This window comes from Pogonomyrmex barbatus, unplaced genomic scaffold, assembly GCF_055798465.1.
Source record: "Pogonomyrmex barbatus isolate J1 unplaced genomic scaffold, ASM5579846v1 scaffold1, whole genome shotgun sequence".
Lineage (NCBI taxonomy): Eukaryota > Metazoa > Arthropoda > Insecta > Hymenoptera > Formicidae > Pogonomyrmex > Pogonomyrmex barbatus.
This window is the reverse complement of record NW_028297098.1, coordinates 8,668,175-8,681,654: the sequence shown is the minus strand read 5'-3', so window position 1 is coordinate 8,681,654 and position 13,480 is coordinate 8,668,175. Positions and strand designations below refer to the sequence as shown.

General features: G+C 29.5%; 1 protein-coding gene across 9 annotated transcripts; it reads right to left on the bottom strand.

Annotated features, from left to right (window-relative positions):
- Positions 1-6,975: 6,975 nt before the first annotated feature.
- MFS18 (major facilitator superfamily transporter 18) lies at positions 6,976-12,051 on the bottom strand. 9 transcript variants are annotated; one of them, XR_016138476.1, is made up of 9 exons: positions 11,781-12,050; positions 11,141-11,487; positions 10,895-11,068; positions 10,610-10,742; positions 10,249-10,345; positions 9,852-10,017; positions 9,616-9,778; positions 8,363-9,562; positions 6,976-8,302 (listed from the first exon to the last, which is right to left on the bottom strand). XR_016138476.1 is itself a non-coding variant. In XM_089073392.1 (9 exons), the coding sequence occupies exons 1-9, from the start codon at positions 11,837-11,839 to the stop codon at positions 9,370-9,372; spliced, it is 1,251 nt and encodes a 416-aa protein (XP_088929518.1). In that variant the 5' UTR covers positions 11,840-12,051; the 3' UTR covers positions 6,976-9,369. The 9 variants fall into 9 exon arrangements, 4 of the variants coding, with proteins under 4 accessions (XP_088929518.1, XP_088929498.1, XP_011636767.1 ...); XR_016138478.1 differs by having other exon boundaries at positions 6,976-8,577; positions 8,715-9,562; XR_016138482.1 differs by having other exon boundaries at positions 8,715-9,562.
- Between the last annotated feature and the right edge of the window lie 1,429 nt (positions 12,052-13,480).

Below are 13,480 nucleotides of genomic sequence, written 5' to 3'. Positions count from 1 at the left end.
CTCCACAGAGTGCTCCTGGGGTCTCACAGCAGAGTAGAAAAAAGCACGGACGCACAAAAGAAACACTCCTGCTCGAATTTAATAAAATAAAGATTAAAAGAAGTTACTGGTTTATTTTAATTTATCCATCCTGATACTAAAGTTTTAATAACTAAATCTGTGGTTTTATTGTGGTATTATTTTGGCGAGAATCGAAGCTAAACTGAGAGTACAACCGAATGCGAACGAACGCGCAGGTACACGAATGTGGTTTAAGATTGATCGTGAAAAAAAACTAATGGATCAGAGCGCATAAAAACTGTCGGTCAAAGAGCAAGTGCGAAGTGCGTTTCCTCCGGGGAGGATCTTGGTAAAAAGCTGTCGCGGGGCTTCGGTTCGGAAATTAAGAATACCTCGCGAGTCTTTAACGAATAGGAATTAGCGAGTCATTAGGGGGGGAGTTAGCCTGTCATAGTTCCGAATTTTGGAAAAAGAGTCTGATTGGTACGGGGAGAATTTTTAGGGATGATAATTAGGTAGTGGGTCTGAGCCTTTATCAACATGTGGCATTATCTAAATATTTATGGCCGAATGGGTAGTCGGCGGATTAAATAACCGACGAAGGCTATTCGAGTGCGGAGTCTGCCATGAAAGAAAACAGATACCTACTTGACAATTTATGATTTTCCATCGTCACCAGTGCACTAAGAATTTCTTTGCGTTCGACATATAGCTGTCAAATATTATTTTAGCTTAGTTGCAATCGGGTTTTATAATTTATTTATTAGTTCGAAAAGCGAGCCCTCAACAGTCTGAGGTTCACGTGTTTGACAGACTGGCGTCCACGGAGTTTGAGTAAAAATTATTTTAGTTTATTATTCAGAATGATTCTTTTTCTGCTGTATCGGAACTCGCCCATTCGCTCGAAAAAGAGAGAAGAATCGTGAAGTCCACTGGACATAACAATATAATGTACATATTATATATTATTCAATGAAAACCATAAGATAATTATTTTTTTATCAGAAGAGAAATGTAAAAAATTATTATTACTTAAAGATATTAGTAGACATGTGATACAATATATGTATAATTTAAATAATAAAATTATTGTATTATTAATTACAAATTTTTTTAGACAATAGTTTTAACAAAAGAGTTAATAACATTTTAATAAATAATAAGTTCAAAGTATCAAGTTCAAATATACAATACTATAATGTAGAGAGAGAGAGAGAGAGTAAAGTTGAACGGAGAACACAAAAGAAAATGTTAAATATATATATCGCAGAATATAGTCGTGTGTTTCTTCTGTATCTTTTGTATCTCTGAAAATCAATTTGCAATAGTTTTTTAATTCAATAAATAATAAAATAACACTTTGAAAAAGTTTAACCTTAAATTAAAATTATACATAACTAGTAACAAATTATTAAAATTCAAATGTCAACTTTTTGTTAAGTTGTTATATTATTAAAGATCCGGTATTTCCCGAAAAAAAGGTATAAGGCAATAATTTTATTTACCATACACACGCCACATTTTAAATTACATTTTGCTCCGTGACAAAATTATAAAACTACAATGACTTTTGGATGTCTTATCACATTAAATTATCATTAAAGAATCATTTAATTAAAATAATGCTTCAACAATATTCCAAAAAAATCGTTGTACACAAAGTTTTAAGAAAAATATTCGACAAATATGATCACAGACAAAAATTATTATAGTTTTGATGCTATGACAAAATTATAAAATCATGTAATAAAAATGGAAAATTATGAGAATAATTTTGAAAAAGTTAAAAAAGTTTAATATGCACATTAGTTTTATTTTAACATCTCATTTTTGTCATATAATTTCAAACAAATTCGACATGTTTTATTATCTTCTTTTTAACATTGAAACAGTTTTTATTTTTATTTTTATCGAAGTTCATTTTTATCGAATAGTCTTTAAGATGGTTTGAATCAAGACAGGAGAATATTCCATTCTTACTAGAGCAATCAATTTGACTGATGGTGAATAGGATGATTTGTGAATAATTTATCTTTTATCTCTTAACCAAAGTTTGATATCCTTCGGGTACTTTTTTTCGTGTATATTGTTCAGGACTTTTTAAATAATTAGACACGATGTTATGAAATCGGTATAGAATAGGGGAAATGCATCTAACACTATATCCTGTCCGATACATTTCATTTGCTACCTTCCGCATATTCATTAAATTCGTTTTTATAAAAACGATAAATACGGCACATAATACGTGAAAAAATATTACAAAAATTATATAATTATATTTTATAATTTTGTCATGGCTTCAAAACTAATTTTATGATCGTATTCGTCAAACATTTTTCTTAAAACTTTGCGTGCAGCGATTTTTTAGGATACTGTTGAATCATTGATTTAATTAACATCTCTTTAATGTGGCAAAAGATTTCTAAAATCGATAATAGTTTTGTAATTTTATAATACAAAAAAAATGTATTAAAATAAAAAGTTAAAGAATTAATAATAAAGTGATCCTAGAGAATGTATTAATATTTAATGAAAATATATCCAAAGTCTATTTTCTATCTATTAATACATTATATAATATCTTATATGTTAAATAAAAATTTTTTAACTAATTTTTCTTCATATTATTTCTTCTTAATAGTGTTAATATATATCTTTAACAGCTTGAAGTGTCACGGTAGCTAATCAGTTTACGATTGTCCGTAAGAGCGAAAAACTGCCACGATGCTTTTCGCTGCTAATGACATCAATTATTATCAATAGTTACGTACGGAATATGGCCTGAGAAATTAAATGAGACAATTTGTTACAAAATAGATGTTCTAAAACATGTAAATTCTAAACATTAAATTCTTTTTCAAAAATCCTTCTTTTCTTCTTTTCTTCCTTTCTCCTTTTTCTTATTGTAGTTTTCTCTTAAGTAATTAAGCATAAATTAATTGAGAAAATTTAATGAAGATTTAATAATACATATTTATAGTATGAAAATCTAAGGAGTATTTTTATTTACAATGAAAAAATTATGAGATTATCCTAAATCACATTTAAAAATAATACAAAAAATTTTACGATGGTTTAGAAACTTGAATTTAAAATTATTTAAATATAAAATAAAAATGTTCAATCAAAATGTAATTAAAAAGTACTGATAAAAATTACGACTTTTTTTATATAAGTAAGTTTAAGAATTCAAAAGATTTATGTAAATTTTTTCGTGATGTGAAAATTAGTTATTCTGCTAACTTAAATTTTTATTAATCTGAGAATAGTCACCTGGAATATTTTCTTCACTCCATCATCAAAAAAATGAAATCACATCACAGCTACTTAATGTCCTTCTTTCGTTTGTTTATTATTTTCTTGATTTTCTCTTACTTTTTTCATACATAAAATGTTGATTAAACCTATATCCATAATATCTTTAGATATTAATAAGTTATAGAATAATCTATAATTACAATAGGTAATAACAATGATTTTTAATTGGGGGTGTAAAAAACATCCCAATTGACATGACCGTTTACGCAAAAAAATGAGGTGACTATTCTCGGGTTAAGAGTACAAACAAAAGAGTGGTGATACAAATTAAATAAAGTTTTTCTTTATAGAACAACTAATTTTTGTATAAAAGTTTACATAAAAAATCTTGAATAGTTATATAAAAAGAATTGAGATTTTCTTTATTATTTCTTAATTACATTTCGATTAGAGCACGGTTTTATTTATCTATTTAGATAATTTTTTTCATTGTAAACCTTGTTAAATCTCTTGTATTATTTTGAAATGCAATTAGATAAATCTATAAGTTTTTCATAATGTTTTTACTGTGAATGTAAGAATTAGAAAAATGTAAATTAGAATGAATGTAATACATTCTTAATGCAATCAATGTACCAATAGATTTAAGTTTTTATATATTTTTTAATAAAAATCCTGCTATTTTTTCCTCAGGATAGTTTAATTTTTGTAAAATAATGATAATTTTTAACAATTTAAGAGCTTCTCATTTAAGTATTCAAAGTCCAATGTATATTTTCGCTTATACTAAATAAAAAAAACGTAATACATCAAATTGATTATTTTATATGTCGTGCAACAATCTCGTCGATATTGTAATTATTATTAACTAAAACACAGTAAACTTTTAATTTATTTCGAATTTTTAAGAAAATTGTGACCCGGTCACCTCGCTCGACGCTCGGATCGGCTCGTCGGTGTCCGGATTCGAGAGGAGGGGAGACTCAAGCTTACGAGAACACAGATTGACGTGAAAAAGATAGTTTATTTAGCGAAAGATAGATACAGCGTGCAGGGCCAGGAAATGTCGCAATGTAGTTGGCAGCAGCAGGAGGTGAGATGCAAAGCGGAGACGCAAAGCAGTTGACGCAAAGCGGTTGATGCAAAGCGCTAGACAGGTGCGGCGTGCGATCGATGACGGCTTAATCATTACGGCGCGGTTACAACTAAAGATCGTTGAATTACCGACTTATAATTAGCAGCCTTACTCGTATGCACTTACGAGCTAATGTCAGGCAGGACGTCTAGGTATTGCGGGCAGGGCTGAGTGCCACGTCGAGCCCTGCCTTCGCAACGGAAATCGGCGAAACCCGGTGGAGCTGAGCGAAACCTCAGCTCGAGGATCGGTGACAGGAGTCGGCGAAACCCGATAGAGCTGAGTGAAATCTCACCCCGAGGAGCGGTGACAGGAGTCGACGAACCCGACAGAGCTGAGTGAAACCTCAGCCCGAAGGTAGAGAAAGCCGATAAAACTCGGCAGAGCCAAGCGAAACCTTGGCCCCGAGAGATAGTAGGTATTAGTCAGGTCAGGAGTGTCAGGAGTCGGATGGGATCTGGTCCCAATGTCTCGGCCGGCTGGGCTTATATACCCGGCCGGCATTCCCCACTGTGCGCCGTAGGTTCGGGGAGTCGCGGTATCGCGTGGGGTACCATGAGTGATAGCGTGAGCGAGACGGTGCGTGCGGTATACAGGCAAGCGAGTGGAATAGCGCGAGCGGTATGCGTGCAAGAAGGATAGGCAGCGTAGGATAAATAAGCCAGGTGTATATATATATATATTTTTTCCTTACAAGTAACGGCCCTGCCGTTACAAAATAATGAAATATACGCAATCATATTAAGAAAATAATTTTATATGTATTCTTATTTATTATATTGTTTATAATTTTTATATATAAAGTTATATATCCTTAGTGTAATAAATATTATATGTAAAATATAATAATCATCTATAAAGATTTTTGTAATATTAATTTCATATTATCAATTCATTCATATTATTAACACTGTTTATTTTTTTTCAATGGATACGCTATATGTCAACAATAGCGAGCGGTAACCGAGACGGAGATGCCGAACATCGTACAGTGCATCGAAGGAGAGAGTACGATAGTATCTCTATCCTCTTCTCGCAGCACGTCAAGCGCGAGAGAGTACGATAGTATCTCTATCCTCTTCTCGCAGCACGTCAAACACGAGAGAGTACGATAATAGGATAGTCCTATTCTTTTCTACCGTCCGAGGGTTAGTCGAAATTGACACTATGCAACGTACACGGATATAGGCTCACGGTTCAGTATGCTGCACACACACATTGAAGCATGAGCCCATGTTCGTGTATTCTGCACGGCGTAACGCTGCGTAAACACGACTACTGGCTAGCCGACAGGCATTAGCTTCGAGTGGTAAAAAAGGATATACGAGATGTTCTGTTTTCTCTCTTGAGCTTACAGCAAAACTAGTAATATTATGTTGGACTTTAAGTTGCCGAATTGACGACGTGCGACATTATTATCAATCTACTTTCAAAACTTTTACATATTTTTGTAAAATTATTATGATATATATTGTACAGATATGTAAATATAAAAATCCGCTGAATGTTTGTTTTTAATTAATTATTTAATTTAAAGTAATTACTCAAATAGCAAGATGATGCCATTCTGATGATGATTTAAGATCATTTTTCGTCATTCTATGTCAGTATACCAAATAATGATGTAAAATAAACATAACATTTGTCACGAAATATTATCATCATAAATATATCTTCATTATTTTTAAGTCATTTTTAATGAATAAATGAAATAACATTATTATTTACTGTCTTTCTTAATTAATTATAATATATAAATAAGAAAACTATTTCCTATATTTAACATACAATTATTAACAAATTCATAAACAAATAAATAAAATATATACAATAATTTATAAACAATTTTTATAAAAACAATTCTTATTAAAATATTCTTATTAAAAATAATATAAATTCACGGCTCTATATAATTAAATTATCTACAAAAATTACATATGTAATCGAGATTTTAAAATTGAGACTATTTATACAACATAGTAACATTCATTAACAGATCTATCATATTTTATGTCAAGATCCCATATTCACTTATATCATCATTTCAGTAGCAGGTTTCATCCCATATGCAGCATCCCAAATAAGGATGGATGGGCCGTTTTAGAAACATGCGGCAATAGAAGATAAAAGATGTTTTTAGCACTTTCATTTTTTTCATTTTTTTAATTTATTTTTCGTAAAAGATGTCACGTATATTATAGATTTTTAGTACTAGCAGTCAATATCGAAACGTAACCGTTATTTTGTCGTCATAAGTATCACATCATCGATCTGTCACTTATAGACGTCATTATGTGTTGCTTTTTGACGTCTTTTATAAATGAATTTGATGATATTAATGACTTAAAATGACTTAAAATAGACATTATATTGACGACATCTTGTTACCTGGGTATTTAGTTAATTTAATTAATTTATTATTTAGTTTATTTAATTATTATAATTATTACTATTATTTAATTAATATTATTTAATTAATGATTAATAATTAATTTAAAATATGTCCCTTAAACAAATTAAACAAATTATTAAACAAATTATTTCTAGTACTTTTAATAATATTTAGATATTAACTAAAATTATAGTTTTTAATAGTTTTTTTATTTTTCTTTTTAAAACAAATATCAATAAATACTTTTTCAAACAATAGTTTTAACAAACAAATTAATTATATTTTAATAACTAAGTGATTCAGAGTTAATATATAATACTATTATAATAAATATTTTAATCTTACCGACAATGAGAACAAAAAAAAGTGTGTGTAAAGTTGGCGTCTCATTTTGCGGAAAAAATCGTAAAAATTATTGAAAGTTCTGACTTTCTTTTTAATAGTTCTACAGTTCCTGATAGGTTAAACAAATAGTTTTTGCATTAAAGCGAAAAAATCGGTTTGGACAAAGTGAGATGCCAGGTTCACGCTGTGACTCATTTTGTCCTAAACAATGAGTTCCGACGCTTGCAAATGTAAGATTTTGAAAAATTTATAGTTCTATAAGAATTCTATAAAAAGTTCTCTCATATAAAAACAAAAAAAATTTTAAATAAGTTGAAATTAATTATCAGTGCAATAAACAAACTGAGCTGAAACGCACGCTAATAACTCAAAGTTTTGATTTAACAAATATACTTTTCGTATAGTTCTGAACATATTAAAGGATTTTCTAAAGAGTTCAAGGCATTGGCGATAATGTAAAAAAATATACGATTTTTAAATAAATAGATACAGCCCAAATGAGACGCTGTTTAAATGTCGGCACATCTAATAGTCCAATATACTTTTCGTATATTTTCAATCTACTTCTGAATGTATTCTAATGCTTTGGTAAGAATTCTAATCACAAAAAATATTTCGACCAGCGTCTTATATTTTTCCGATTCTTTGTTAATTTTATTTTAATTTATTAATTATACGGAGTTCTTAAATTGTATTGTTTTTAAGTATTTATGTTTTTTCTTATTTAATATAAATATATTTTGACATTTATAAATATAATATATAATTTATATAGTTATTTTTTTTTAATCTATTTTTATTTTCTTGTAAACTATTACTTTATTAATTTTTACATTATTTGCTGTGCCGTACGAATTCTTTAACACTCATAACATTTTGGGATAAGCGAAATGTATTCACTATGAGTCTAATAATATCTTATCGATATATTTCTCATTTTGTTTCCTACTCTGACCGCACTTTTCGAAGAGGACGTTAGCGTACAGTGAATTTTTCCTGCCCCGCTAATTAGTAAGATCGTTGGTCTTTAATAGTATCTCGTCGGTGTCTATTGTAACAATTCTCGGAATCCGCAAAGCTTTTCGCGAAGCAACGAACACATTTATACGTAAGACTAAATTCCGGAAAACACACTGTAAATATTGTACATAAGAAAACCCAGTCAGTACCTGTAAATAAGTTCAGATTACTTTTAAAAATATAAATACGTATACATAACAAAATAGCACCTCTATGTTTTATTTCTCTCTGAGTAATCCTGACCACACCCGACGGACGCTATCCCGCGAAATACGCCGATCCATGATCCGCGAGGAATTGCAAGCGTTTTAATGTAAGTGAATTTGTAATTCTTTTAGAAGCTGTATTGCAATCCATCACATTATTAAATATTATTGATATTGGATCAATATTTGTCAAATGATCTTTCTTCGGTTTTAGAACACTTTTCCATGTAATCAAATGTGAAGCAGATGTAATTGAAGTAAACTTGAAGTGTGCTTGCAATTTTAGGAGTAATCACTGGACTTTCTAGAAATATAGAGGGTACAGCAAGATATTTCAAGCAAATGTCATTTTTACCTGGCCTGTCCATGTAATTATTTGCAGTAAAATGTGCACTACAAATATGTGCAATACGTCAGTTTTAGTGGGTTTAAAATCTGACTGCCCAATAGTCTTGATTCATTTTTTTAAATGATCTTCGCGTTTTAGAGGAAATCTAAAATATTTAGAATTTACTATTAAAACATAATCTTCAAATGATATGATAAATGGAGCAAGGTAATTTTTGAATATCGGATATTGGAACTGCACTGGAGCAATGGAGAATAATATAACACCTATCACTTACAGGAATGCATTTCTAGTACGATTAGTTTGATAAGCCAAAATCGTCACATTAACAACTATAGAACTATATTAGACTACCTAAACAAATGAAATCCTTTTGATCGACTATTTCCGCAATTTTTTATGCTATAATGATTCTGCATTATTTTAACAGTAAGTAGTGATAAAATGAACAGGACATGCATTAACACACTATCTTTTCTCTGTTGCCCATTAACTTGATTTAAAAAATGGCTAAAATCGGAATAGCCGGCCATAAATAACTTTTTAGAGAAGTTAGCGATCTAGTTGTAATATAGATATCTGTGCCTGTTGCTGGAAAGCACCTCAAAACAATATTATCATGAAACATAAAAATATTAGATGGTTGTGCCTATCGTTGATTTTAAAACGCGCTTGCAATTTGATAAAATGAAAAATCAATTTTCATTTTATAATTTATATAATTGCTTGACCCGAGCCGAATAATAAATACATTATACATCCTAACGCATCGATAACAGCTATAAATAAAAAAACAACAGGCCAGCTGTGCGTTACATGTAAAATATGTCCGGAAAAATATACACCGAGAAAACCTGAAAATAAAAAAAACACATTAACTCTTCGTACAATTATTTATATTATTTACATACCAGGTATCGCGCCAACGGTATTCATTAGACCGAATACACTGCCAGAATGTTTTGGTGCAAGATCCGAAGGATTTACAGCAATTGCGTTATTATGAAAACCTGAACCACCGATAATTAACGCGAGACAGAATATTGCACTTTGAAAACTTTCCACTTTTGCTGCAAAGATATAATATAAATCTACATATATGTAATGATTTTATATATAAACATTAAAAATATTTATTATTACTCAAGAATAAGAGACTTCCAATCTCGACGACAAAACAGATTGTTTGAATTATTTTACGTGTTACAGTTACGGAATAGCCAGCCTTAATTATCTTTTCTGACAGGGCTTTTCCTAAGAATGTACAAGGTAGCATCGATAACCATGGCACCATATTCACAATCCAACCCTATTAATTAAAATATTTGATATGATAGAAAAATCTCATTATTTCAATTTATTATTACAAATTAGCTTTTATTATTAGCTTTTTCTCTTAGTTATAAATCTAAAATATTTTTCTATCTTTATTGTAGAACAGCTTTTATATAATCTTTTTTTCTTAGAAAACTAAATTTCTTTCTTTTCTAGAAAACTGAAAGTCTGAAAACATTGAATAAAAATTAAATAGTAAGATTACCTTAGCTTCAGGAAATGTGTCGTGAAAATATGTGGACATCCATGAAAGTAATACAAAGAAACAATTATTTTGGCAAGCATGTCCAATAACACAAGACCTGTTTAATTACACAGAAGAAAATTATAGTTAATAATTATACAGAGGATAATCAATCATTACATATTATATCGATAATTATTTTGTACAATTTTCACAATTAAAAATTCAAAATGCGAACATTTATGTAAACCACAACATATACATATAATTAAAGCATTTGTTAGAAACTAGAAGAATTACAATGTTCACATAACTGTGAAAATTTCTCTCCATATTTCTAGTCCTCAAATAAAAAATATTACATTTCATGCGCTATAATTACCAAAAAGGAGGTTTTGAGAGGAGTTTGGACCAAGGCAAGGTGTAGCCAGTAATCATTTTGGTAGAAGTCATTTTTCCCTTAAAAGACAGAGTATGATAGCTTAGAAACAGTGTCCATGCCAAACTCATGCTTCCTAAATAAATTAACACAAACATAAGATTATTTTATTCTGCTAGAAAACAAAACAGAGATACAAATTCAACTGTTAAACCAATATATGTCTTAGAATTACTATCTTCTCGAGATTCTTCAATTTGATATCAATTTAGATAAACTACGTCGTACCCAACACTCGAAAGACGGTTGCCCAATTATAATTATCCAGTAGATATGAACCTAAAGAAGCTGTGAGTAAAGTGCCTAGAGCAGATCCTGATGTTAACAAACTGAAGAAGGAGGCTCTTTCTGCTTCATGCAAACGTTGGCTTATCAAACTAATCGTACTAGGAAAATGCATTCCTATAAGTGATAGGTATTATATTATTCTCCATTGCTCCAGTGCAGCTGCAATATCCGATATTCAAAAATTACCTTGAAATGCTCCATTTATCATTCTTACTGCTGCAACGAGAAAGACAGTAGTCCCGTCATCAGAAAAAAATTCTATAATTTCTGGCAAAAAGAAAGTTGTTGCTGACCAACCAAGAGCAGATATCCAAAGTACCTTCTGTCCACCAATTCTGTCACTAATGTAACCACTAGCCACTTGTGTTAATGTATAGCCCCAAAAAAAGCTTGATAGTATTATACCTGAATCAAACTTTGACCAATTCTTCTCTTCACTAATGACTGGTATCAACAAGGGAACAGACGTACGGGTGGCATATATCAAGCATGTTCCAGACAACAATGATAAAAACCATTTTTGCCTCTCCCTCCTGAAAGAAAGAAATTTTTTACAATCTAATCGCAGCAATGCTACTGCAGAATTATAAAGATAACTTATAATTCTTAATTAAAATTTGGTTAATTTGATATAATCACTTAAAGCAAAATATATCTACATAATTTGTTATTCTTAATCTAATCTTTTTTTCATATAGTAAAAAATAAAAATTTTTACATTGACTAATTAAAGAACTTGATCAAAATTATTCTAAACGAATAGATTTTAAAAAAAAACCGCTCAGTAATTGCCTTTAGATCTTGAAGAATGTGATCCTGATTATACCTGGACCAGGAGTCAATCCTGTCATCAGTCGAGATATCCAGCGATATTTGCAACTGCATTGTTCGTAAACTTTAATAAAATTAGATAAAAAAGATTTAGCTCATTGTATTAATTTTTGCATCAGAATGTTCTCGTCGACATTCCGCTAAAATATATCGTGATTTCCATGTACATATTTAGCATTATCGATATATATTTAAGCTATCAAAATTCGGTTAGCTCCGCTAACCTCTATGCATCTTCATCTTCATACATCATATCATAAGTGTCAGTCCACAATAGGTGATTTAAGCTTTAAGAAGTAAGAAATTGACCAATTGTAATCGAATATGAAAAGAATACTCGACTATGATTAGTCAATTTCTTACGGCTTAAAGATTAAATACTTATTGTGGACCGACACTAAGGTGCTACATTTAGGGCCTCTTTCATCAATCTTCGGTTAAGGCTACGGTCAATGTAAGTGTCGGTCCACAATAAGTATTTAATCTTTAAGTCGTAAGAAATTGACCAATCATAGTCGATTATTCTTTTCATATTCGATTATAATTGGTCAATCTCTTACTTCTTAAAGCTTAAATCACCTATTGTGGACCGACACTAATGCTTATTTCTTCCAACGTGATTCAAAATTTGAACCGAGTTTAAATTCCGACCAATAACATTTTGCGTTCCATCAAGTTTTTTATACAAGTTCAAGTCAGTTAAACGACGTTCATTCTGAATTTTTGGCCGATTAACAAGTTTGAACGGCGTTTAAGCAGAAGACAACACAAAACGTGTATATATATATATATATATATATATATATATATATATATTAGTATTTGAGGATATATTCAGTATATTATTTTATTAAACTATATTCATCGTTGAATAATTAAAGCTAGTACAGTAAATAAATAAAGTAACATTTATGACAAATTAATTTATCATTTATTTATGACAAATAAATAAAACTCCTTTTTGATTATATTTCTATCGCAAAACGAGTAAAAATTAAAACTTTTATTTGATTAATTATATATAATGCTAATGAGTACAACAGTATTAGTTTATAATAAATGTAAGTAATCCTGGTTTTATCTTTGATTATTCCAAAATATGATAATAGGACCTATTATAATAGGACCTATGATACCTATGATAATAGGAAAATTAAAATAAACATTTTTTTAAAATAAAAATAACTGTAAATAAAATTAAATTTTGTTTTAACTTACGAAAATAATAAAAATTTAAGAACTTTTTATCTATAAAAAAAGTATTTTATATATATATATATATTTATAACATCTTTAATCTTCGCTGTTTTTTTTTTTAAATAAAAGTTTTTAACTCTAATTCTTTTTGTAATATTTCAAATTGCAACTTTTCTTTTTGCAATTGCATTTTTTAAATTTCAATTTTAAGTTTATGTTTTTCTTTTACATTATTCATCATTATATTTAATAACTCTATTTTTATTATCCACTAACAAATTAATCAACATTTTTTTTTATATTCTTCCGAATTTTGTCATGAAGTTGAAAATTATTTGAAGTTTTTTTGCTTGATTATTTTGATATTTTTATCGTCAAATTTTTCTTTCTATTATGCTCATTATGCACCAATCACATTACTTGATACAAATTTAGTTGGAGTTAGTAGACATTGATTAGTAGACATATACGTTCAGTTGATCGGAACCAAGATAAATT

Coding starts and splice junctions, on each gene's coding strand:
- MFS18 (XM_089073372.1), bottom strand. CDS start 11,839: ATGCAGTTGCAAATATCGCTGGATATCTCGACTGATGACAGGATTGAC. Junction 10,346..10,609: donor CTCTCAAAACCTCCTTTTTG/GTAATTATAGCG, acceptor GTAATTAAACAG/GTCTTGTGTTATTGGACATG. Junction 10,018..10,248: donor ACACATTTCCTGAAGCTAAG/GTAATCTTACTA, acceptor TTTAATTAATAG/GGTTGGATTGTGAATATGGT.